Source organism: Felis catus, chromosome A2 (genome assembly GCF_018350175.1).
Source record: "Felis catus isolate Fca126 chromosome A2, F.catus_Fca126_mat1.0, whole genome shotgun sequence".
NCBI classification, from domain to species: Eukaryota; Metazoa; Chordata; class Mammalia; order Carnivora; family Felidae; genus Felis; species Felis catus.
Window position 1 is genome coordinate 161,404,228 of NC_058369.1, and position 26,692 is coordinate 161,430,919.

Genomic DNA, 26,692 nt, shown 5'->3' on the forward strand with positions numbered 1-26,692 from the left:
ATTGAGATTGAATTGTATGTGTAAAGTAATTGCAGGATAATTGACACCTATGCAAATAATATTTCCCTGCCCAGCAAGCAAATGTCTTTCCATTTATTGTCTTCCCTCCCCGTTATTCAATATTCATGTAGATATAACTTTAAAACATTTCCTGATAAACTCCTCAGTTGTTTCCCTTTTTTGTCAAGGCACAAAACCCAAAAGCAATTAAAAACAAAAACAAACACAGAAAAAAACCTCGTCTTAAGGTGAGTTACTTTGGCACCAAATTACATCAGCAAAATTCTTCACAGCAGCACCCAGATGAATATTTGATTAAATATAAGCGAGACGAGGTATGTGTACAACAAGGGCCATCTTAGAATCCTACCTGATGTGTAACCTATCATACACGTATTCACATTTTAAGGATTCTTGCTTGGGTAAGTCTTAGCAGAGTTGGGTGTTGAATAGTATCTAATGCCATTTCAACATCTATGGGCACGATCATGTTCTTGGATACAGTAATGGGGTGAATTATAGCAATAGATCTCCAAATCGTGAACCGAGCGTTCATTCCTAGCATTAACCACATTCAGTCATGGAGAGGCGTTGACTCAAGGTATAACTAAAGTAATTTTACTCACACTTCGTTTAGGTTAGTAGTTTGGTTTTTGTTTGTTTTTGACATTAATAATTCTTGGGTGAAATATGTTTATAGCATCCTTTTACTTTTTGGCTGGGGGAGGAGGGTGCAGATATGGGTTTTATAAACTTATGCCAGCTTCATAAAAAGGAGCCATCCTGCAAGAAATGTGGGAGGCCTCTAGGAGAGCAGTCTCACACTGACCAGAAAGAAAACCTGGACCTCCCTGCTGCAACCACAAAGGCTGAGGTCTGCCAACAACAAGAACAAGCTTGGAAACAAATATTTCTTTAGAGCTTCCCGACAAGAACTCAGCCTTGGCAACATCAGATTTCAGTCTTGTGATCCCTAGCCACACCATACTGGGTTTGTCCATTACCCTCCAACTCGCAGAGTAACAAACAAGTGTCATCCAAACTTAAATTGAACTAAGAATCCCCTGGGGAAATTGATGAGTAAAGTTGAGTTGGGCAGAGATGGGTTTGAGAGCCTGCTTTTCTGACAAGCCCCCAGGTGATGCCGATGCTTTGGGTCCAAGGACCTCACTGTCTGTAGCAAGGATATAAATAGCCTTGGAGCGTCCCCTGTACCTTGTAAGTTTAATAGACTCACTCCCGGGGCGCCTGGGTGGCTCAGTTGGTTAAGTGTGCGGCTCAGGTCATAATCTCACAGTTGGTGAGTTCCAGCCCCGCGTCGGGCTCTGTGCTGACAGCTCGGAGCCTGGAGCCTGCTTCAGATTCTGTCTCCCTCTCTCTCTGCCCCTCCCCTGCTAACACTCTGTCTCTCTCTCAAAAATGAATAAACGTTAAAAAAAATTGTTTAATAGACTTAACCCGTAAAACCAATGGAGCCTACTGGCTTGTTCTCGTTTGTTTTTTAGTGGGCATACCTCTTTGACAACCCCCAATTTCCCTTATGATAATTGGTTTCATTAGATTTGCTTTCTCATCTATAATAATTTCTGTTATATTGTATTCTTCCAGAAATTTGTGCTTTTAATCTAGGTTTTCAAATTCATTTCCATAGAGTGGAACAAAATAAGTTTTTATAATTAATATCCATTCTCTAGAAACTTTCTTAGTCAAATATCTTATACTAGGTTTAGGGTTTTCCCCTTTTCTTCTTAGAGTATCTGACTTTTTTTTTTTTCTCAAAGAACCAGCTCTGGATTTATTTATTCTATCATGTTTCTATTTTCTTTTCCCAGATGCTTTTATCTTGACTTCTTTGAATATATATCCACTGCTCTTTAACTTTGTGATTTGAATGTTCAGTGATCTCATTTTCATCACTGGCGTGTGTATGACATCCTCTCACAGAGAAATGTGAACCAAAGTTAACAAATCTAAGGTCCAAGCCCAAGGCTCACTCTTGACCGCACCTCCCAGATGGCAGATTCCAGATGCAGAGTCTTGGCATGAATACTTTTAACCAAGGCACCTGAGAGGCCTCGAGAGCCCACACAGCCTTTCCAAGTCACTGCAAGAACAGAGCTGGCGGGCTTGTGCTTTGCAAAGCCGTGGGGGCCGTGGTGAAGATATGAGGCACGTAGGTGGCTCAGGTGCGGGCAGCAGGGTGCTACCCCCTTTCAGCCTCACCCCTGCACACCATCCCCTCCTCACACCTGCTACTTCCTAGTGGCTCCCGCGCCTGACAGGGGCAGAGGGCTGCCTTCCCCCAAAGCTTCCATTCTTCCCTAACCGGGACTCTCTAACTTTCTAGAACTCCACTGGGGAAAAGTGCGAAGGGGCTCAAACCTCCAGCTTTGGGACAACGTGTAAGGCCCTTCTTTCCTGCCTCACGGGGACTTCTTTCAGTCCGGTTTTCCCCACCTCTCTTGCTGTCTTCCTTTCCCCTTGTCCCTCGCAACAGATTTGAAAGCCAAGAAGGTTAGGATTCTGTTGTTCTCTGTACTATGCACGCCCCCCCCCCACCCCGACCCCATCACACCTGGCCCCATCCTTGGAGCCCCGCCTCTCCCAGATCTGTCCCTGGCTGTCCTCACTCAGGGCCAGGAAGGGCAGAGGAGTACCCAACACGTTGCTATGGTGACTTCTCCGTGGACCACAGAACCACAGACTCCAGTGGGTGCCACTCTCCATTTTTGCCTCATTCTCGTGTCGTAGCAATGTTACGAGACGCCCACAGAAGTGAAGCAGGTTTGACTTCCGTGTGGTCCGGGGATGTCTGAGTCTGACCTTGGTTCCAGGAGCCACCCGTCTGAAGCCTCCTCCTACTGTGCTGTGTCTTTGAACATCCATGCATATCCCTTGGAGGCATTCAGGGGAGCTCAGCATCTTCCAGATGAATCCAGCATTGCTTCCTTTACTGACTGTCACTCAGAAAGACTATTTTGTCAGAATCCCTGGGTGTGAATCCTCCCGAGGGAATCCCTGCCAGTCTCCCCCCCCCCCCCCGCCCCGGAAATGCTAATTCTACCTTTGCTGGCAAATCGGGGGACTTGTGTCCTTGCCTCTGATTTCGAAAGTCACAGAAACGTTACCCAGATGAAGTGTTTGACCCAATGCCATCCACTCTTCAGGGGAAAGTCCCTCTAAACACGACCAACAAACAGGCGACAAGTCGTTTCGCTCGTTTGGAGAGATCTTTGGTGGATTCCCCAGGCTCTGCACAGACTACTCAGAAATGTCTAAAGACCCAGGGGGATTCTCGATTCTGCGGCTGAGTTTCCTCCAGAGAGTAACCCTGGAAGTCTTCGGGGAAAAAAGTAAAATCAACTTTACGTTAAAATGTGCACAAAAATCCAGATGAATGTGGTTGCAATTATTTTCAACCTAGGGATGGACACGGGTTGCTCTGAAATTTCCCGCTTAGAAAGGCTAAAGGCGATTTTCGAGAAATTACTTGGGAATTTTAACTTTTAGAAGACTGGAAAGGATAAAGACAGAAATGATAGCTTCAATTTGTGAGCGACTTTAACGCTTCAGTGTCTGGTTTTGTTCTATCCTCACAGCGGCCCTATGTGGTATGTGTGGACGGTATTAGCCACATTTTCGTAAAGATAAGGAAAACCAGGGCCCCTGGGTGGCTCGATCGGTTAAGCATCTGACTCGTGATTTCAGCTCCGGTCATGATCTTGGGGTCCGTGAGTTCAAGCCCCGCCTCAGGCTCTTTGCTGATGGTGTGGAAACTGCTTGGGATTCTCCCTCTCCCTCTCTCTCTGCCTTTCCCCTGCACGTGCACGCATGGGCACACACATTCTCTCTCTCTCTCTCTCTCTCTCTCTCTCTCAAAATAAATAAACATTAAAAAAAAGATAAGGAAATCGATTCACAAAATTAATGCATTCATTCTGTCAATGAACAAACACCTCAGTGGCTGCAACTCAGCTCCGGCTGCACATTAGCATCACCGGGGCAGTTTTTAAAACTCCCAATGCCTGTTCCCCATCCCTGAGAGATTCCTCATGTGCAGTCAGGACTGAGCCAGCGGCCCCAGTGTTTACAGCACCTCGCCCAAAACTATACAGAGAATAGCATGATCGGGTCTCAAATTCAGGTATACCCCATTTTTCCTTCCTCTCAATAGAAACTTTAAACTTTAAAAGAATTTCAGTCCCTATTCAGAGTTGTGTTCCTCCCTTCTGACATCTCTTAAATATAATGCAGGAGTCTGAAATAATAACTGTGTCCCTAGAGGCGAAATCCCCACTGCAAAATACACCTTCCTTTTTCTTTTTCTTTTTTTTTTCCCCCGCTTTCTCTTTTTCGATGTGGAAGAAATCATACCGAAGACTGCTAGAGCCAATTAAGTATTTTTTCACACTCTGTTGACCCAAAAGAACTGTGTTAGAGCCACATGGCTGGTGCTGGAAGTTTATCCCATCCTGGTAATGATGTGAGCCAGCACTGGGGAGGAAACTATTTGTGGAAAACACCGGGAAGCTTTCATTGGTTTTACAGGGTTCTTTTTTGATGATCCTTAGTCATTCCACCTGCCAACAAGCAAAGATGGCTGTCTTCTGAGATCCAAGGTTAATTCAAGAAGAGAACAGCTCAAAAGACAGCAGAAATCTCTAGCTTGAGAGTTGTATATTCAGTTTTACAAGGTCAGCCTTCTTGGAAGAAAAGGCATTGTCTTGGGATTGGAATTAGAAACGTTCACTTGTGCTAACACAGCCGAAAAGAGTATTTCAAAAGCAAGAGCCCAGCTGGGCATTGATAAAAGACTTAAAATGTGTGCAGAATTAATTTTTAAAAGTACTTTCTGTCTGCTCACCCCCCACCGCTTCGAATAGACCACACAGTGGAGCCAGAACCCCGTCAGCGAGCTGTGATCTGGGCGAATGCCGCTGTGGTCTGAGATACGCTCCCCACGTAGACACTGGTTTCTGAACTCTTAGGGATAAAAAGGGTTAATTTTACATTTTGAGGAAATAGCAGTGGGGCACCTGGGTGGCCCAGGCAGTTAAGTATCTGACTCTTGATTTCGGCTCAGGTCATGATCCCAAAGTCGTGGGATCTAGCTCCGTGTCAGGCTCTTTGCTGGGAGCGGAGCCTACTTGGGATTCTCTCTCTCTCTCTCTCTCTCTCTCTCCCTCCCTCTCTCCCTCTCTCCCTCTCTCCCTCTCTCCCTCTCTCCCTCTCTCCCTCTCTCCCTCTCCCTCTCTCTCCCCCTGTCTCTTTCTCCCACTCCTTCTCTCTCTCTCCCTCCCCTTCCCCTTCCCCCCTTCCCTATTTGCGCTATCTCTCTCACACACACAAAATAAATAAACATGGAAGGAAGGAAGGAAGGAAGGAAGGAAGGAAGGAAGGAAGGAAGAGAAAAGAAAAGAAACAGCAGTTATAACGCGACCTCCTACAAAGCCCAAACCGAGTGGACATTGACAGACCAGTCTACAGAGAGCAGGACCGTATTCATCACCTAAAACAGAAGACAGCATTGCCCGCAAGTCAAGATATAGATGTTATAGCAGATTAAATGTTTTTTAACGTGCATTTGATTTTTCACTGTACTACCTTGAAAGACATACGATGGTGACAAAAACAAATCAGGAATATCCAGCTGCTTCCAAAAGAGCTATCCACAGTCAAATTATGGCCTTGGAATCTACTGGAAATCTCCATAAAGGGGGAGTAAAAGGATACGTTCATCCTTGCCTGATTCCTCATATGATGAAATGTGCCTCAATGTTCTCACGAATGAGGAAACTTATCTCTTGGGTAGATAAAAAAGCTGTTTTCACCAAGCTTCCGCACCATAAATTCTGGAAGTCCAAAGCCTTTACTGAGATGTGCGTAACACCAAGTGGACATGTTTCTCAGCAGAAGCCCGGAGACCATGGCCTCAAGGTCTCCCGAAGATGTTGGCCTTCTGAATGGTGCCAGCTCAAACACCTGTCAGGGAGGAGAAGAAGTACAGCAGGAAATGTCTTTAAAAGATGCATTTTTGGGGCGCCTGGATGGCACAGTCGGTTAAGCGTCCGACTTCAGCCAGGTCACGATCTCGCGGTCCGGGAGTTCGAGCCCCGCGTCGGGCTCTGGGCTGATGGCTCAGAGCCTGGAGGTTGTTTCCGATTCTGTGTCTCCCTCTCTCTCTGCCCCTCCCCCGTTCATGCTCTGTCTCTCTCTGTCCCAAAAATAATAAACGTTGAAAAAAAAATTTTTTTTTTAAAAAGATGCATTTTTGGCTCATTCGCTACGATTGGTATCTTCTTGCCGTCTTTATTTTCTCAGCCACCCTCTCCTTGGAAACTGAGACTCTTTCCACTGTCGAACAGACAACCAATTCTTGCTGGGACCGCTTTGCCAACAGTTAACCACAAATTGTGTTAGCTGGGACCCCTGCATAGCGGGGATGTTCACCAGGCTTGATGAATGTATCTGTAAACGCTGACCCAGCACGTCCTCAAGTGACAGTCACTCTGGTGCTTTGGAATATTGGACAACCACGTTCCTCTGTAGCCACTGGCTTTCCCCCCTGAGCTGGCCGCCTTCTCTCAACCTCCACCCATAAGGTACCAGCAGCAAGGAGACAAGATTTCTCTCAAAAAAACGAATCAATTCCAGTAAACCAATCATATTCCCCCAGATCTGGGGCTTCTGCACTCCCGATGACACCAGCACGGATTTGTTTACACCTCGTGGCAGAGGAACGCGGTGACTGCAGAGCCCCGCAGACAGGAGCGTGACCCTCTTCATCGTCAAGGGAAGGCCACACCACCGGGCTCCCCAGCCCTCACTCTGGGGCTCCCTGATCCAGACTTTCAAGGCTCGGCTTGAGAACCACAGCAAGATGCACAGAAGAGTCTTTAATGAGTCCACAGGGCTCACACTTAGGTGGCGGGCACCTACCCGCTTCAAGACTGAACACTTCCGTGCGGTGTACCTGCTCCGCAGGAGGGAGACGTTGAGGGAGTCAACCCGTGACAGCCGGCTGTCACCGTCTCTGACCCACAGTGCCCGTGACATCATCCGACAACAGCTCCGATGACGGACTCATCAACGATTGTAACTAACATGAAAGAAGGAACAGTTTGCCCACCTGAGAAATAACAGGACACCTTTGCCCACCGTGGAAATGGACGCCCAGCGTCTTACCTGTTTATTTCATGGAATACCAAGACTGAACTCGTGTCAGTAACAAGCTGTTTCCAACTCAAATACCTATTATGGGCAGTCGGACAAAAGAACGTGGCGTTCAGCCTGGTCTGGGAATATCCGTAAATCTTTCTTCCCGAAAGGCAATTGAGACAACTCAGAGTTGGCTTTAAAAAAAAAAAAAAAAAGGAAAGAAATGGAAGGAGGGAATCTAATATAATCAACTGCCCATTCAGATCTTTTGTGTAAAAGTTGGCATTAAACAGTCAGGGGCGCCTGGGTGGCTCACTTGATTCAGTGTCTGACTTCTGCTCAAGTCATGATCGCACAGTTCGTGGGTTCGAGCGCCCCATCAGGCTGTGTGCTGACAGCTCGGAGCCTGGAGCCTGCTTCCAATTCTGTGTCTCCCTCTCTCTCTGCCCCTCCCCTGCTCGCTTACTCTCTCTCTTTCTCTCAAAATTAAAAACTTAAAAAAAAAAAAAACCTTTTAAACAAATATATAGCAGGTGATGACCAGTTCCTGTATTCTGTTCGTTTTTACCTAATTGACCTTTTTCTCACCAAATCTCTGACAACCAGGCAGGCAGCTGCCACTTGCTCTTTCCTTTAAGAAGCTGGAAATGTTGGGGTTGGGGGGGGGGGGTGGCGCCTGCATGGCTCAGTTGGTTAAGGGTCTGACTTCAGCTCAGGTCACGATCTCACGGTTCATAGGTTTGAGCCCCACATCAAGCTCTGCGCTGACAACACGGAGCCTGCTTCAGATTCTCTGTCTCCCTCTCTCTCTGCTCCTCCCCTTCTCTCTCTCTCTCTCTCTCTCTCTCTCTCTCTCAAAATAAATAAATAAACTTAAAAAAAAAAAAGAAGCTAGAAATGTTGAGGCGCCTGGGGGTTTCTGTTGGTTAAGTGCCCGACTTAGACTTCGGCTCAGGTCACGATCTCACAGTTTGTGAGTTCGACCCCCTGCGGCTGTCACTGTGGAGCCTGTTTTGGATCGTCAGTCCCCCTCTCTCTCTCTCTGCCCCTCCCCTGCTCCCGCACACGCTCTCTCCCTCTCTTTTTCTCTCTCTTTCAAAAATAAACATTAAAAAAAAGAGAGAGACTGGAACTGAAATGTAAGCCTTGTGTGATTTCTCAAGTCAGAAGCCAAAAGTCCGTAATCCCCTCCCCATTTGAATTTGGAATTCTGGCTGGCTGGCTTTTTGCAAAAACCGAGGTGAGGGCATAGGTGTAAATACAAGACTCAGGCTCGTGGGGATGCGTGCCACATTCTGTTTGCCTGGCTAAAATCCTGCTGGCCTGGAGAAGTCTCTCCCTCCTGCAAACGTGATCAGCTGTCACCTCTCTGAAAATAAAACAACATCCCCTTATATCTTCAGCATCTTTGTCAGCCACCATTTGTTTCCATAGGCTTCTAGAACACCAGTCAGCAGTGAATGGCTAGAACAAATTATTTGAAAAAAATAATTTTCTGCCATCGAGCTCAGACTGGAAGAGAGAATACAGTGAAACGAAACAAAGACGTTGGAAAGAACAAAGGCACATATACATCATCTGGCCCAGCCCCCGCTGCAAAAATCATGCTGCAACCGAAATTAAATTATAACTAATAGCAGTTTTGTTCGAGTATCTCAAATTATCACTTCAGATGCCGAAGCTCAAGTGGTTTCCATGGCGATGTTTTCTCTACGAGATGTCAGCTAGTATCTAATTTTTTTGTCCCTGATAGATGACAACCTGAAGCTTTTAGTGCCTTTGGTTTTGGGGGTTTTATGTGAGATAATCTCGATTTACTTTTGTATGCATTTAAATGTGTGTTTTATTTGCCATTGGTTTCTGAGCCTGAAGTCTACAATTTTACATATTTTGAAACTTAGTAAATAAGAACTACAACTACCTCATTTATCTTGTGTACTAAAAGAAGAAGAAGAAGAAGAAGAAGAAGAAGAAGAAGAAGAAGAAGAAGAAAAGCTTTATTCTTCTGTCCTCTCCCTGCCTGCTCAATGGGGCAGGCAAGAAATTGGTGGCTAAAGAATTCAAATCTCTTTTTAATATTCTGTTCTTGCAACTGTTTTTTAAATCATTTATTTGTACTTAAGCACCTGCCCGGAAACGTCTTCTATTTTTCACATTCCCTAAATGTGATTAAAAAAAAAAATTATGTTCTAACAGTGACGGTTTAAGGCACAGTTAGCACGGTTCCTGATTTCATGATTTCACAAGTGTTTCCATGGTGGTAATAAGCATTCTCTCTGTGCTGTTTGGGTCGGTGAGGGACTCCTATCTGGGTCCAAGGCAGGCCACCAACCACGGGGAGAATAACTGAGCCTTCGTTGCCTTGAGACCATGCAGTTGTGTTGATGATTTGATAGAGCCGGTGTAGACCGTGTGCAGTGATGGGGAGCCATGTCCCCTGGGCCTGCTCTTACAAAGTTTGCTTTCACATCAGAAACAGTTCAGCTTAGTGTTTTTGCAAGTCGTCTCTGGAGCCAGTTTCCTGGGTTCAAACTCTGGCTCTACCACTTACTGGTTATGGGACCTCAGACCAGCTTTTGGCCTTTCAGAACCTTCCAAAATGGGATAAATATTGCCAACCTGTCGGGATTCACATGAGGCTGAAATGGACTTAAAGGACTTAAAACAGTGCCTGGCTTGGGGCGCCTGGATGGCTCAGTCAGTCAGGGTCCGACTTCAGCTCAGGTCATGATCTTGCTGTTCAGAGTTCGAGCCCCACGTCAGGCTTCTGTGCTGACAGCTCAGAGCCTGGAGCCTGTTTCAGATTCTGTGTCTCTTTCTCTCTCTCCACCCCTCCTCTATTCACGCTGTCTGTCTGTCTCTCTCTCTCAAAAATAAACATTTTAAAAATTAAAACAAAAAACAGTGCCTGACTTGTAGGAAGGGCTATTATTATTAGTCCCTAATTACCTTGTTCCTGAAATTTGAATTTCACCTGCCTTTACATTTTGTACTCCACCACGGAAGGAAAACACTTCTAGGTTGATTCCACCAGCCCCTTGCTGTCCTGGGCCCTAATGAGTTTCATCTGTGAAGAAAGTGTCATCCGAACGATGACTAACCTTATAATCCTAGAATTTAGAGTTTTCCTGTTCGTCACGTATAAACAACCTGCATGGTCCCTGGAGCCCTTGTTGCACGATGTCCCTTACCTCCCAGGCCGGCAGGGGTCAAAACTTGTCCCCGACCCCCAAGAGCCCCGGGGGTCTCAGCTGCCAGGGAGAGGCACCACACTCGCCCCACACAGCACACAGGATAAGAGGTGCTGGTTAGACTGTCATTTACTTTCCTGACAAATCCTTCCAGGAACGCAGCAAAGGGAAGGACAGAACATTCATCCTTTCTATTTTGCGGGGGAGGAAAGTGTATTTTTACTCACCCAGCTCTAAGAACGGATCGCTCTACAGTATGGGTATCATGGGAACCCCCCCGCCCCCCCGCCAGGCCCACTTTTACAAAGTTTGTTTGTTGTTTCCTTCTTGATTTTCAACCTGAAGGTAGAGCAGGAGGAAGAGGGAAAGGACACCGGTGCTGAGCCCTCAGGTGGCTTCTCGAGTGGCAAAGACAGTGGAAGGGGACAGCGTCCGTGTGTTGAGGGTGAATCCGACCCATGCCTATGTTTGGAGCCTGTCATATATGTTCCCTCTCTGGCAAGGAGGGCAATAGTGTGCTTTAGCCCAAAGCCTCAGCCGAGCAATCGAACAAGCATGAGTGTGGGTGGAGAATGTCTCATCCTGGATTCCTCCAGCCCACGGTCTGCCTGCTCTACGCCAGGTGGAGAAAGGGAGGAGCGCCAACCTCTAGGTGTGCAAAGGAGACACAGTCTGTGTGTGGCCAGTGTAATGGGGATGGCCAGACAGACAAGAGGACGTACACAAGGGAAATAAACAGAAACGCACATGCTCCTATGAGACCCTAAATCAGAGCTGACACAGCACCGTGCTTCGACAGTCATCATCATGTTCTATCGCTTGGAGACCCAGGAGAAACGTATATTGAATATAGTCTTTGGCTATTTGAGGCAGGTCTGGTCTTGAGACTGTTAATATCTGGAGTCTGGTTTTGTGTGTGTGTGTGTGTGTGTGTGTGTTTAAGTAGGCTCCACCCACAACATGGGGCTCAAAGTCATGACCCCGAGATCAAGAGTCGCATCCTCTCACAACTGTGCCAGCCAGCCTGTTGGGACCTATTCATGCCATTTCCCAAAATGTAGGTTCCTTGATTCTGCAGCACCCCTAAAATTGCTCTGCTCTCCCAGCAGACGGGGGATGAGATGGAACAGAATGGAGTCTGTGTCATGGATGAGCTTTGTCCTATGTCTTACTTACGTCTCTTGGTTTCCAGGTTTTCATACGTGCATTTCCCAGAGGACGTTGGTACCCCGGGGTGGGGGGGGGCGGGGAGGACGGTTACAGTGAAATCATTTCAAATATATCTGTCAAAATAGCGCTTGCTCTGCTTGGCCAGGATAAAATGGATATGCCTCAAGGGAGTAAGGACTCACGTGCATTAGGACAACCAGACTTAAGTTATAAATGAAGCCATGGAAACAGGGATGCTTATGCGAGAAACAGAACCGTGCCCTTGAATTTCGTGAGGACTTCGGTTGTACCTCAGGGTTTTTCCTACTGGCTGTTTTCTGATAATAACCAGAGACCAGCGGACACAGAAACCATTAGTAGCTTTTCTATATTTACAGGCTCCAGGCTCTGAGCTGTCAGCACAGAACCGGACCTGGGGCTTGAACTCATGAACCGCGAGATCATGCACTGAGCCGAAGTCGGTTGCTTAACTGACTGAGCCACCCAGGCATCCCTGGACTGATTTCATTTTAGCGAACGTCTCATTAGCCATAGCTGCCTATCAGTACTGTTTGTCATTGGGACCGTGAACATAACTGAGCATGCCTTTAAGAGCATGGCTGCCGTGTAGGGAGTGACAAGAATTCAGAACCGATCGACCTTGACAAGAGGGCCAGATACGTAACCCAGGTGGCTAAGGATAGTTTTAGGAAACAGGTAAGATTTGATGGACAGAGAGAGGAAAGGCAGGGCAGAGGTGAGGGGGGAAGAGGGATGAGCCAGAACGTGTCGACCAGGAAGCATCACGAGTCTGTGTGCCTAGAATGTCAAGTTGGAAAAGTGGCCCCGGCAGAGAAGGAGCAGGAGAGAAATTCAGCTCAAAGGAGGCCTTCCTCCCCCTACAAAGGATTTCGGATTTTGTACGAAAGGCGATCCTGGGATAAATTTCCATGTTCTCTTCTAGCTGTTCCTGTTCTTCTTGGGTCATCTCAGGTCACACCCACACCTTCCACTACTGGTTATGTCAGTAACTTCAAGGGATCCAGAGAGAGGGGCGTACGCACGTCCCTAAATATCTGTGTTTTTCTGCAGTTTTGTGGCCAAGGATGCAAAGCCGTACAGTCGGTTTTGGAGCAGGGAGAAAGCGTGATGTGTTCTCCCATCGGCATTACCTGAAGCAGAGAAGCAAACAGCTTCATAGAGTCACGACTCTCACATAATAGAATAATCACAAAATTGCCACTCTCATTGTTTTTGTCTCCGTACTTCATATATTTTGAAGGTTCACGTTACTTAAAAGTGGTGAGGAGATGGCTGTGTTTCTCAGAAGGAGATGAAAAATACGAGCCACTCATAAGATACCAAACGCCCAGTAGATGCCTCCATCTGGGTGTCCCAGAGGCACCCCAGGCTCAGTACCTCCAAGACAAAACAGATTTCTCTCCCTCATCCCCTGAAAAGGCTCTTCCTGCCACAGGCCCTGCCCAAGCGGAACTGTCTGGATGCTGGGACTTCCCCACCTGGCTGCCTCTTCAGCCCTCAAAAGGCAGGATGGGAATGAATGGCTTAGGAATTAACCTTGCCTGGTTTCCAATCCCATCTGGGCCACTCAACAAGCTTGATGGCTTTCTAGGAAGATATGGACTAAATAGTGTCCAGAGAAGGGTAATTAACGTTGTCAGAAGGCCTGGAAACTAGGTCAAAGATGAGTCGTGACAGTATGAACTTTCATCCTTGTAAAGAAACTCGCAGTCTCTCAGTCTCGGAAGGGTGGTTTATGTCAGTAACCAAATCTTACCGTGACCTATGAGTGTATGAGTTGTAACATGGCAACTACAAAGCAGCTTTAGGCAATTTACTGTAACTAGATAGGGTCGTAACTAAAACCACATCCGTGCTTTAAATTAGTGTTTTGACTGTGTAAACCAAACTCTTCAATGAGGCACAGAAATCCCTCATCAGTAACAATTTTCATCTTTTTTATTGTTCACTGTGGATCCCCAGCACTTAGAATGGTGCCTGACACATAGTCGGCGTTCTGGAAAGATCTGTTGAATGGCTGAATACATTCATTTGTCACATCTACAAATAATCTTTCTCTGAAGGGAACACTCAGGTTTAAAGAAGAAACCCAAGGTTTCCAGAAATATTATTTGGAAACCATTTTTTTTTTAATTTTTTTTTCCAACGTTTTTTATTTATTTTTGGGACAGAGAGAGACAGAGCATGAACGGGGGAGGGGCAGAGAGAGAGGGAGACACAGAATCAGAAACAGGCTCCAGGCTCTGAGCCATCAGCCCAGAGCCCGACGCGGGGCTCGAACTCACGGACCGTGAGATTGTGACCTGGCTGAAGTCGGACGCTTAACCAACTGCGCCACCCAGGCGCCCCTTGGAAACCATTTTTATTCACACGGGATGATAATCTGATCACCCTTAACATTGGGTGATGAGCCTACAAATGCAAGGTCATTGCATCCTTGGGCCGACACTTGGAATTTTGAATATCCATCCATGCTGCCCACACCAGAAAGTCCTAAAGGGCATGGGGAAAGTCTACTTTCCCCCATGGGGAAAGTATACTACAGTATACTTCATGTTGGCTCTGCCTTTCCCTCTCTCCCTAGACATGGGATTGGACCAGTTAAAATAAGCACACAATAGGGGTGCCTGGGTGGCTCAGTCAGTTAAGCATCCGACTTCCGCTCAGGTCGTGATCTCACGGTTCGTGAGTTCGAGCCCCGCGTCGGGCTCTGTGCTGACAGCTCAGAACCTGGAACCTGCTTCAGATTCTGTGTCTCTCTCTCTGTGCCCCTCCCCTGCTCATGCCTCTGTCTCTCTCTTTCTCTCAAAAGTAAATAAACATTTTTTAAAAATATTTTTTTTAAAAGAAGAAAAGTCCCCAGGACTCAGAGTTAAGTTCTTTCATTTGTGTCTTTCTTAGCGTCTGCATTTTAATCAAATCGACAGGCTTGAATGGCACTGGTGGCCGAGCTGATTTGGAATATGATCGATCCAGGAACAGATCATTTTTCTGGTCTTCAGTCAGAGAAAAGCTGAAGTAGCATTTGCTGGTAGGATCTGAAATCTCTCTGGTGGCCCTATTTCCTGGGGAAAAGGAAAAGAAGGGCTCTGCCTACTTTTCATCATTATCCTGGGGATCCTTCAGAGCAGAGAGCTGAAGGAGGAGCCTTACGAAACCTGAGTCCGTAGTGAGATCCTCCTTGAACCCTAACACAGACCTCTTTCCTCCGTGCGCACACATTTAATTATGCAAAATAACTCATTCAAACATTTTTTGAATACCGAACTGATGCCATCCAGTAACCATGGCTCTAGACTAAGGTGATCTGCTGAAGGAGGAAGCCACTTCCGTTGGACTATTTGCCTTAAACCTGAACGTCTAAAACAGAGGCCCAACGAATATGAAATTGGTTTTGAGGTTACATTAGCCCGTATGGATGGTAACAGATACTCTGCCGACCTCTAGAAAGACTTCAGGATCCGTTTGTCTTTTGCGTACTTGAAATTTATCCTAGAGAAACACCTAACTGTAATATAACCGGTTCTGATTTTTTTTATAACAGGGAAAGAAATGGAAACTTTATTAGGCAGCGTATATTATTCTCAACTGTTATGAAATGTTACCTGCTTACACATTCCTGACATGCCCTATGTTTTATTAGAGTCCTGCAAAATGTTCACTTAAAGACATGATTCCTTTTTAAACTAAAGGTATAAAAGGCTCTACAGAAATAGCCAATGTAGATAGAAAGTAGTAGCTGAGGCAGATTTCAGCCAAAGGTGAGAAAAAAACATTCTAATCCATCAGCTTGCGTGTCAGTGGAACTGAAGCAGGACGGCTCAGGTAGCTCTAAGATTCTCTCATGTTCCTCCAAAAGACTGATCGTGCTTCTCTGGGTCTCATGTCAGACAGAAGAGCCGAAACAGGGGTGGAGGCACTGAGACCTGTGGAAACGATGGCAAGATGGGCCTGTCAGAAACGGAACTCTCCTCTGGGGAAACAGGAAGTGCTGAGGAGTTGTATGAAAAAATGTCCACATCAGGTTATTTGGGATTACTAGTATCCTTGACTCTTACACTTGACTTTTCCATTTCTTCCTCTGCAGCCAGTGCCGATTTCCCATATAATCCAGGACAAGGCCAAGCTATAAGAAATGGAGTCAACAGAAACTCGGCTATCATTGGAGGTGGGTGATGCATAGCACAGGCTCCTCACCTGTGGAAAGTAAGAATTGTCCGTAAATGCGTCGTCTTAAAAAAACAAAAACAAAAACAAAACCATCATCTAGAGTTTTACTTGATTTGTTTTGTTATTTAAATATGACTAAGGATTGTGACCTACGGATGTGGAGACACGGATGTAAATGTAACCCGGCTACTTTAAAAAAAAGATTTTTTTTTTAATGTTTATTTATTTTTGAGACAGAGACAGATCGCGAGTGGGGGAGGGGCAGAGAGAAGGAGACACAGAATCCAAAGAGGACTCGGGACTCTGGGCTGTCAGCACAGAGCCCAATGCGGGGCTTGAACTCACAACCCATGAGACCGTGACCTGAGCTGCAGTCAGACGCTTAACCGACTGAGCCACCCGGGTGCCCCGTAACCTGGCTGCTTTTCAATGCTGACCCGTAAGAATGGGATGGTCGTGCCGGGCTAGCCAGAGCCTGAACAGGCAGGCCGGCCATCATGCAGGAGCCACAATAGCCTCCTCCCTCCTCTCTTTTCCCCTTCTCACTCCCGCACATCCCAAAAGGCCCAGGATCACTTACTGCAAAAACAGGCAGGAGTGTACCAATCTGGCTGCCATTATCTTAATAAAGATCATCAGAAAATTAATAAGCCAGGGTATCTAAAATATTCCAGTGTCTTTTCTCCCCAGGGACGGCTGCAGAATAATTGAAGCCTCCTAGCCCAGTCCTTCTTATTTGGGTTGGTATCCTTGCCCCCCGTTGCCCGCCGTCTCCTCTGCCTGAGCCCCCTTGTCTTACTGCATCCAGGTGTCCCCTGCATGTCTGAGGACAGCTAATACTGTAATCGTATCAAGGGTCTTAAACCCAGCCAATCACCTTGGCTTAGTCGGTAGGTCTCTTTTCCACATGGAGAAGTAGATGCCTGTAAGAAATACCTGACTTGGGGCACCTGGGTGGTTCAGTCGGTTGCGCGTCCGACTTCATTTCAGGTCATGATCTCACGGTTTATGAGTTCAAGCCCCGCGTCGGGCTCTGTGTTGACGGCTTCAGATTCTGTGTCTCCCCTCCCTCTGTCCCTCCCCTGCTCACACTCTCTGTCTCTCCCTCTCTCTCAAATAAACATTTTTAAAAAGAGAGAAATATATGTGACTCTAAAACTAGAATACATTTAGAATGCCGCCTAAATCACATTGTCCAATCACGTCGGTACAGTCTTATCAAGGTCCCTCTCCTCACTGTGTTTTTTTTTTTAAGATCAACTTTATTGAAGCATGATACGCATGTGTGTAAGCGTAACAGGTCAGTGACTCGTGACAAACACAAACACCCATAGCCACCATCACAATGAAGATCTGGAACATTCCCACCCACAGAAAGCTCTTTGTGCCCCCGTAGAGTCCATGCTTTGCCCTGCCCCACTCCCAAGAAGGGCCACCTCTGATTTGCTTTTTGCTGTGTTGATAACTTTTACCTCCTTTAGAGTGGCGTAGAAATGGAATCACAGAGTATGTCATCTGTTCGTGCCTTCTTTCGCTCAACGTCATGTTTCTGAGGTCTGTCCACATGGTTGCATGAATCGATAGGCTGTTCATTTTTATTGCCAAGTTGTGTTTTGCTGTGTGAATGTACTAGAATTCGTTTTATCTGCTCACCTGTGGCTGTTTGGTTTGTGTCCAGGTCTGAGCTATTTTGAATAAAGCTGCTATGAGTATTCTTGTTGAAGTCTTATGTGAACATAAGTTTTCATTTCTCTTTGATAATTGCTGGGAGTGCAGTTGCCGGGTGTGACAGAAAGTGGAGATTAGACTCTGTAAGAAATTGCCATACAGTTTTCCAAAAACGGTTGAACCGTTTTACATCCCCGCAGTTCCTATCTGACAGGCCAGGCTTGCTCCACAATCTTATCAGCACTTGGTATTGTCGGTCTTCTTAATTTGAGCCACTCCAGTGGATGAGTACTGGTAGCTCATTGCAGTTTTAATGTGCAATGGGCTGATGACTAATAACCCTGAGCGTCTTTTCATGTGCCTGTTGCCATTTGTGAATCTTTCGTGAAGTGTCTGTTTAAAACTCTTTCTCCGGGGTGCCTGGGTGGCTCAGTCGGTTAAGCGTCCAACTTTGGTTCAGGTCATGATCTCCCAGTTTGTGGGTTTGAGCCCTGCATTGGGCTCTGTCCTGACAGCTCAGAGCCTGGAGCCTGCTTCAGATTCTGTGTCTCCCTCTCTCTCTGCCCCTCCCCCGCTCATTGTTCTCTCTCTCTCTCTCCCTCTCTCCCTTCCTCCCTCTCTCTCTCTCTCTCTCAAAAATAAGCATTTAAAAAATAAAAAATAAAAACTCTTTCCCCATCTTTTAACTGGATTATTGGACTTCTTTTGAGTTGTAACAGTTTTTTATTTTCTAGATAGTTCAAGTCCTGTGTCAGACATATGTATTGTGAATATTTTCTCCAGTCTGTGACATGCCTTTTCATTTTCTTAGCGGTATTTTTTTTTAATTTTTTTTTTCAACGTTTATTTATTTTTGGGACAGAGAGAGACAGAGCATGAACGGGGGAGGGGCAGAGAGAGAGGGAGACACAGAATCAGAAACAGGCTCCAGGCTCTGAGCCATCAGCCCAGAGCCCGACGCGGGGCTCGAACTCACGGACCGCGAGATCGTGACCTGGCTGAAGTCGGACGCTTAACCGACTGCGCCACCCAGGCGCCCCGCGGTATTTTTTTTTAAAGCAAGAAATCTAAATTTTGATGAAGTCTTATTTTTTGAATCTTTTTATGGCTTGTGAGTTTTTTAAAATTCTATTTTAATGATATGCCTCTTCAAGATTGTGAAGATTTTTCCTATGTTTTCTTCTAGAACTTTTATAGCTTTGGTTTCTGTTAACTAAGTCTGTAATCACTTTGAGTTAACATTGGTACATAGCATGAGATAAAGGTCAAAGACATTATTTTCCAAACTAATATCCAGTTATTCTAAAACTACTTGTTGAAAAGACTATATACTTTTTCCAAATTTAATCTCCTTGGCACTTTTGTCAAAAATCAATAGACCATATATGTGTATGTCTGTTTTCTGGACTCTGTTGTGTTTTGTTGATGTATTATATATCTTTCTTTACCCAGTACCATGCTTGCTGTATTGTTTTACCTTTATACTAAGTCTTGAGACAGCAACATGCATTCTCCAGCTATTTCTTTTTTGTTTTTCAAAATTACGTTGGCTATTCTGGACCCTTTACTTTATTGCCATATAAAATTTAGAATCAACTTATAAATTTCTACCAAAGAAAAAGTTTGCTGAGATTTTCATTGGGATTGCGTTAGGTCTATAAATGGACATCAAAACAATATTGAGTGCTTCGGCTCTTAAACGTGGTCTGTCCATCCATTTATCTACGTCTTTAATTTCTGTCAGTAAGGTTTTGTGGTTTTGAGTGAACACAGCCTTGAACAACTGTGTTCAATTTGTTTTATTATAAATGGTATTGTTTTATTACTTTTTTAAGTTTTTATTACTTTAAATGTTCTTCCAAGTATTTTCTTGCTAGTATATAAAAATACAGTTGATTTTTGTGGCCTTGCTAAATTTACTGTTAGTTCTAGACACTTCACATATATATACATTACTCAGGATTTTCTAAGAGATGGTCATGTCACCTGAGAATAGAGAAAATTTTTACTTCTTCACAGTCTGTACACTTTTTATTTCTTGTTTGTTTTATTGCACTGACAAGGATTTCTGGTACATTGAGAGAGAGGACTTGCTTCCATTGTTTCCTGTTTTAGAGAGAATATGTTTACTCTTTTAGTATTGACTAGCGTATTAGCTGTAGGTTTCTCGTAGATGCAGTTTATCAGGTTGAGAAAGTTTCCTTCTACTGATATTTTCTGAGAGGCTTCACAATGAATGGAGGTTGAAATTTGTCATATGCCTTTTCTCCTATATTTCTTTAATGTGGTAAATTACATAGCTTTGTTTTTTAATGATAAACCAGACTTGCATTCCTAGAATGAACACCCCTTCACCATAATATATTCTCTGCCACACATTGCCAGATTTGATTTGCTAAAATTTTATTAAAGAGGACTGTTGCCCCATAGGTGTGTTTTCTTGTGATGTGTTTGTCTGGTTTTGCTATCAGGATAATGCTGGCCTCATAAAATGAGTTGAGCAGTAGTTCCTCCTCTTCTGTTTAACTATCAGTTCCTCAGAGAATAGCATTAAGATCTCCAAATATAACTGTGAATTGGTCTAATCTCCTTTCAGTCCTGTCCATGTGTGTTGCTGGTGTTTTGTGGGGGGGAGGGTGGCATGAGAGAGAACCATGGCAACACAAGGAAAGTGGTGTTGGAGGGATGTATACAAGGTCTGTTTAACCTCCAGTGCCTCTCCTGCCTCCACCAGGTGTCATCGCTGTGGTGATTTTCACCATTCTCTGCACCTTGGTCTTCCTCATTCGGTACATGTTCCGCCACAAGGGCACCTACCACACCAATGAAGCAAAGGGAGCAGAGTCAGCAGAGAGCGCGGATGCTGCCATCATGAACAACGACCCCAATTTCACAGAGACCATTGACGAAAGCAAAAAGGAATGGCTCATCTGAGGGGTGGCTATTTGGCTGTGGGAGAGGGAGGGGCTAGCTATTCGGGAGGAGGGAACGGGACAAAAGTGCACCCTACTTTATACTCTTGAGCACATCCTTAAAATATCAGCACAAGTCGGGGGAGGCAAGCGACAGAAAATTCTGGAGACTGATCACCACAAAAAGTACTTTTTAATATTTCTTTATAGCTGAGTTTCCCCTTCTGTATCAAATCAAAATAATACAAAAAATGCTTTTAGAGTTTAAGAAACAATTGAAATTTGTAGGTAATACTGTCTTATTTTGTGTGTGTTTAGAGGTGTTCTAAAAACCCATGGTAACAGGGCAAGTTTTCTACATTTTTAAGAGCCCTTAGAATGTGGATATTTTTTTTTCTTGAGAAAAGTTGATGCACATGGCCTCCAGCATTCTCTTCCTTTTGCATATAGTCAATTTTTAATGGGCTGTCGTAGTAACTAGTTTGTGTTCATATGCTATTTCTTTTGGTGTCCTGTAAATTGGAAAAGGAAAGGAAGGGGCCAACAGAACCTATTGTTTGCCAGTTTTCAAAGAGACCTCAATCTATGCCTATTCTCTGAGCATTCCCACCTAAAGCACTGAAGGAAGTGAGCATGTGGCACCTGTTGTGTAACAACACAACTAACACAGCAGAGAGAAGCATTAAGAACCAGGGGAAGTAGTTTCGTATATTGGGACTGTTGGTTTTATTTTTCATCAGATTCTACAAGCTAATACTGTTCCGTGTGCATAGTCTTAGACCTCTTCATGACCTGTGACTGTCAGCTACAATGCGGTGGTGACCAACTGTTACAAAAGATTTTTCCTCTGCTTTACCTACATCATGTTAGGTTACATTATATGTGTGTGGGGGCACCTCGGTGGGGAATTAGAGCCAGATGCTATGATTTGTTTGCTCTGTTCCTTTTAGAGTTGTAGCAAGAGTGTGGACACTTTCTAATGAATGATGCATAAATTAGGTTGCTCTTCTTATCTTGCTTTAAATCTTAGTTTTTAAGCCCTTGTGACAAAATCCTAGCAGACCGTGTCCTCCAAATGGACACACCACAATAAAGCCAGGTTATGATTGCTATTATTATTGCTTTACTCCAGAATCATATGGAAAATACTGCCATATTTTCCATCATCTAATCCATGTATCATTCCATCCTAAACAGACACACTGCCACGATTCAGGGACCTCTTTGGCAGATACATCTGAACCCTAGGTTCATGACCAACCTGATAACTGACTGTTGCTTCTCAGAGAATGGACACGTCTAGTTAGTCACACCTCAGTCTAATCAGGAATCTTGACCAACTTGTTCCAACAAAGAACTCGTTGGTTTTATTTAAAAATGATAGACTTTGTGTGTAAATAGATGGGACAAAGCTCCTATTGAAGCATCCAAGAAATAATTTCATTGATCTCTTTTTGTAAATTACACAAGCTATTTCTAGAATGACTACCATTTATGATCATGATAGTTCAGACTCTGAGTAAGTACTTTAAAATTTTTTTTCAGACTCCAACATTTTGAGGAATTCAGTAGGATCCCTTTTTTCCTTCTCCTCCTGGAAGCATGTAAGATGAGGTTCAAAAAGTATTATTGCTGTTTTTCTGACAGCATGCCTCAATAAAATGGAAATTCTAGTTTGTTAGGGTTATATGTATGTATTTTTCAAGATTCTCAGTATGCCTTTGCTTTTTGGAGGATCTCAGTTTCTTGGGTAATGAAAACTGTTATCTAGAGTTGCCAAGGGCCCCCTGCACCTGTATATGACACATTCCAAAGGAGATACTGGACCAGTTCATTCCCATCAGAGTCGAGGTAACAGAACAAAAGGGAATCGGAACGCCTTTCACAGTTGCTGACCCTCAGCCACTGTCACGAACACCCTTACCTTAAAGACGTCTTGATCATTATTCCATAATACACGTTGTTAAATGAAAAGTACGTGGTATGACTAAAGAGCAGAACAGGAGAACCCAAGTGACATGTTAAAAACAAAGCCTGTTTTGATGACTACCATTAAGGGCTGTTTCGTGTATTGTCAAATTACGAAAGCAAATTTTAAACATTATGTTTTGTAGAAAGGTTTTTTAGAATTTGTTTTAAACCTGCTTTATAGCTATTAATTTTGCACTTCACAAATAATGCCAGATGGAAATGTATTGTTTCTGGCGTTTCCCGTGATAGCTTTCTTCTTTATGCCTTGTGTCAGCATTTTCCCTTTCTTCCCAAAATGATTAAGGGGTTAAAACAATCAAAAACGGTCCCTGACACTAAAACGGCCTTACCCTTTCTTTTCACTCTCTTCTTCCCTCTTTCCTGCCTCAAAAGGTGAAAAATAAAACCCAACACTTCCTTCACCAAATTTGCAAACCTAGGGCACTGGACTGACTGAGGGCTCAGTGGGTCTCCCATGTCACCGCCATTAAGACATACAGTATGCCCTTAAGGGGGTAAGTCCGGCCAGCAGACAAGACACAAAAACGTAGATAAGGTATTAAGTAACTAAGTTAAGTGCCAAGGGAGTGCTGGAAATCCTTGGCTTCTCTTTGGGATTGTGGGCTTCACCAAAAGTCCTAAATGTATCTATGAAGGCCATATCTAGTACGTTCTAAATGGTCAGTAATTTATGTGAAGATAAAGAAACATCTCTTTTTTCCAGCTCCCTCCCTTGAAAGCTCAGGACGACACTCCCTCCCTTGAAAGCTCACGATGTCGTGACCCAAGCTCCGTGTTTAATCTTGCTTTGTCAGTCACATCCCACAAAACCTTGACATTCTTCTGTCCCAGTCCATTATCATTCTAGTCCAGAGGGCTAGTGGTAACCTCTTTAAATAATAAACAAAAACAAAAAGAAAAAAATTTAGAAACAAGAAGCTGCTTTAAAGTTTCAGGAACAACTGATGGCTGACTTAAGGTTGTTTGTACAGGAAGCATCTTCCATGTAGAAAGCAAACATCTAGGTTTTGACGAGGTAGGAGCAGGACTTTGAAAGCAAGATCGGTGCCATTCTCAGCTCTCAAAATAACATATTCCCTAGAGCACAAGGAAACTAGCTTAGGAGGTGAGAAGTTACATTGTCAAGTTCTTCTCTGACCCTTCTTAATGCGTAAGGCTATGGGAGCTAGAAACAAGGGTTTGGAGGGCCTTTGTTGGACAGTTTCCCGTTACCCTGCGTTTGATGAACAAGCATCCTTTACTAACAGGAGCAGGGATTCAGAGGCATAGGAAAAAGAACTGGCATGAGCCAAAGAGTAGATCTTAATGTTACTGTTGAACGTCTGTGGAGCCGCCCCCAGATGCCCTCAGAGAGCTGGGCACAAAGACACACACCATAGGAAGCGCTGAAGGAAAAAGTAGCTACCAAATAGGAAAACGCAGTGTCAGCGTGGCGTCCGGAAGAAACTTTTCTTTCCTTCTATTACAGGATCTGCTCTTTTTCTCCCTCTCCTTCCTTGTATGGGGTAAGCATTGCAAAGGTCTCTTTATGCCTCTAAACAATTAGCACCTCATATTGTTGTTTTCTTTTCATCATCCTGTCCAGCAGTTTTCAAAAAGAAAGGCAGCAGTTATTAAATTGGATGCCAGTTAGCCAGCCAAAAACAGGTCCTAAGTTACTAGTGACAATAGAACCAGCTGATCCTGAAATAGATGAGAGACAGACAGCATGTCTAGCTGATTGGGGCTGAAACCAACCAGCGCCATGTTTAAAATGATATCATGGTGAGCGTAGACCCTGGGCATCAGCTGATAGTGTCCTCACCCTTTCTCTCTCCCTGGCTTGCCACGTGACCTTTGTCAGACTGGTGAACCTTGGTCCCTCTTTGCCCCATATTTAAGATACAGCTGCTCTGCCCACTTAATAGGACAATCGTGAGGGGCCATTGAGTCTTGACTGCAGCGTCCTTTGACACCCAAATATAAAGACCCAAGTCAGTGGAGCCCCCTGGAAGACTTACTTTCTGGCCTGTGGTTGTAAGTCACACCAAATGAACAATGTGCCCACATCCGGGAGTGTGCAGACTTGTGAGGCATTGCTGTACAGCTGCTAAATTGTTAATCACGTAGACTGCCCAGGACCTAACCTGTCAATACTGGAAGATGCAACATCCGAAGGCCAGAGAAATCAGAACTTCGCGTGCACAAAGCCCTGCGTCCCCACCCAGATGGGACTTACAGCTTACACATGCCCCCAGTGCCATTGGGCTGGCTCGTACGTAAGACGACACAAGAAACAAATGTGATTTTTCCGTGTAGCCTAGTGGCAACGTGCCTACACTACATACGCCCTGCATGATAATGTTGGAAACTTTAGAATAGATGTCTTTCACAGCAGTATTTTCTGGATATGCGTGGTATGTAGAAGTCATTGTCGATGAAATAGGGAAACTGTGTTGAAAAGTTGATTATCTCCCGTGGAGCAAGGACTGGCAGATTATAAAGATACCTGAGCGCACAGGTATTAATCCAACATGCACTTCCAAGGTCACTTTCCAGATGAAAATGTGCTTTAAGATCAGGTCTACACAGGTGGCCTGCAACGTTTCCAAGTTCAGTTTATTTCCAAACAGCCACTGCTGGGTTCTAACATGGCTATGAAGACATCCTCTCAAAGTAGGCCAAGAAACAGTTCAGATGTTACTGATTCTAAGTTTGGTTGGGTTTTTGCATTTTTTTCAGTGAGCATCGTGACTGCGGAGGTCAGGGTTGTGAAAAGCTGGGCTAAGTATTCTTTCTGTAAAGTCGATTAGGATTCCACCCTGCGAAATGACACAAAAGTTCACTCTCTAAAAGCAACAGCATGTTAAACTACAATGAAAGAAGGAAACTATGTATGTATGCCTAATATCCTTTGTGAATGTCTTTCATTTAACTGAAATTATATTAGAAACCAGATTGATAAATAAAAAATCCAAAATAGTTTTAATTATCCTAAAAGCGATTCTTTGTGTTTTGTTCCACTTGATTCTCTTAGAAGCCATTTTCAACTTTCAGCGAAGAAAGTTCCGGGCACTGGAACATACATCTGTTGGGAATATAATCTTTCCCAAAACTACAGCGGTACAGTCACTCTTCAAAGACGGGTCTTCCGTGGACGCGTTCGTCGTTAACCTTCTTGGGCCACACATGCCTCCCCTCCCCCATTTTTCTTAATGTAGCATAATGGATATTGGCTCCATGTTTTAGATTAATTTACACACAGCTTGATAAAATTCAGTTAGAGTTAAGTGATGTCCAGAATACATTCCGAGCCTTGCTTAGAATGAGGGAGTAACACTGGATAATGGGCAAATGGATTCAGGCCAGTCAACCAGACAACAGAGATGTGCAACGTGTCTTTCTAAGTGCACTCCAGATGCGTTAAGAGCCGTAGTCCTAAATTATTCCTCCTATTTGCTGGTCTTCAGTTAACACTGGGAAGCCATTTCCTTTTAATCAATTCTCAGTGAAGCATTTCAACGTATATCAAATCAGTGTGAATTCCCAGTTAAAAGCCCAACCTCTCTGCTCCTTAGCAATTCCTGAGGCCAGTCTATTGCAATGATACTCAAGTCTTCTAGAAAGCTCTTGGTAATGATCCTGCTTTACCGGTGTGACCCAACAGGTGGAGAATATCAGAAAGTCCCTTGAGTAAAGAAAGCCAGCACTTATGAAAGTTCACAGCACATTTTAAAGGAGTGAGCGGGCGTGTTAGGCCTTAACATCTCCGCCAAGAACGTGTGAGCCACAGCACGCTTACCTCCCTTCCCAGTACCACCTACCATGCGCCATGTAGACATCGAGATCAGTCATTTGCAGGAGGACAGTGCCTTCCTTTGGCACAAGGCAGTATCTGTTGAGTAAATGGGGGTATAAAAGTAGAGAAGGGGCCAAAGGGAGACTTGTAGGGGGGATTTTACTCTTTGTCAGTAATGACATGGCATGGTGGGTTTACCAGAACATAGAGAAGAGGAGATCATTGTGTTCTGTCTTGAGAAGGGGTTTGTGTGAACCTAAGCAGAAAGCCAGCTCTTTATAGCAAGTGTTATGAGTAATCATTAGCACGTGCTCACTTGGCCTTGGTCACTCTGAAATCACAAATTCAGTGAAGCCTGAGCTAAATAATCCTTGTGCCTAATGGTCCCTCTCTCCCGGCAACACTTCCCTCCCCCCCCCCCACCACCACACCACAAACACACCCAGCATGACTGCATAGGACCGGGAAGAGAACACAACTTTCTTGATTGCGTTTCCATGGCCTTTCCATCCAACTTCATTCATCCTCTGGGTGTACGTCAGTAGAATCTCTTGAGACGGGGCAAATATACACATATTCTGGGGATGCCTGGGTGGCTCAGTTGGTTGAGCATCCAACTCTTGATTTTGTCT

General features: G+C 44.6%; 1 protein-coding gene across 3 annotated transcripts in view; it reads left to right on the top strand.

Moving 5' to 3' along the window:
- The window catches only part of CNTNAP2 (contactin associated protein 2), a 1,965,211-nt gene extending 1,939,950 nt beyond the window's left edge, over positions 1-25,261 (top strand). For all 3 annotated transcript variants that reach the window (XM_023250688.2, XM_045053284.1, XM_045053283.1), the window contains 2 exons: positions 15,628-15,708; positions 20,113-25,261. In XM_023250688.2, coding sequence (XP_023106456.1) covers positions 15,628-15,708; positions 20,113-20,312 — 281 coding nt within the window. In that variant the 3' untranslated portion in view covers positions 20,313-25,261. The remainder of the gene's footprint in view (positions 1-15,627; positions 15,709-20,112) is intronic.
- Positions 25,262-26,692: the final 1,431 nt, after the last annotated feature.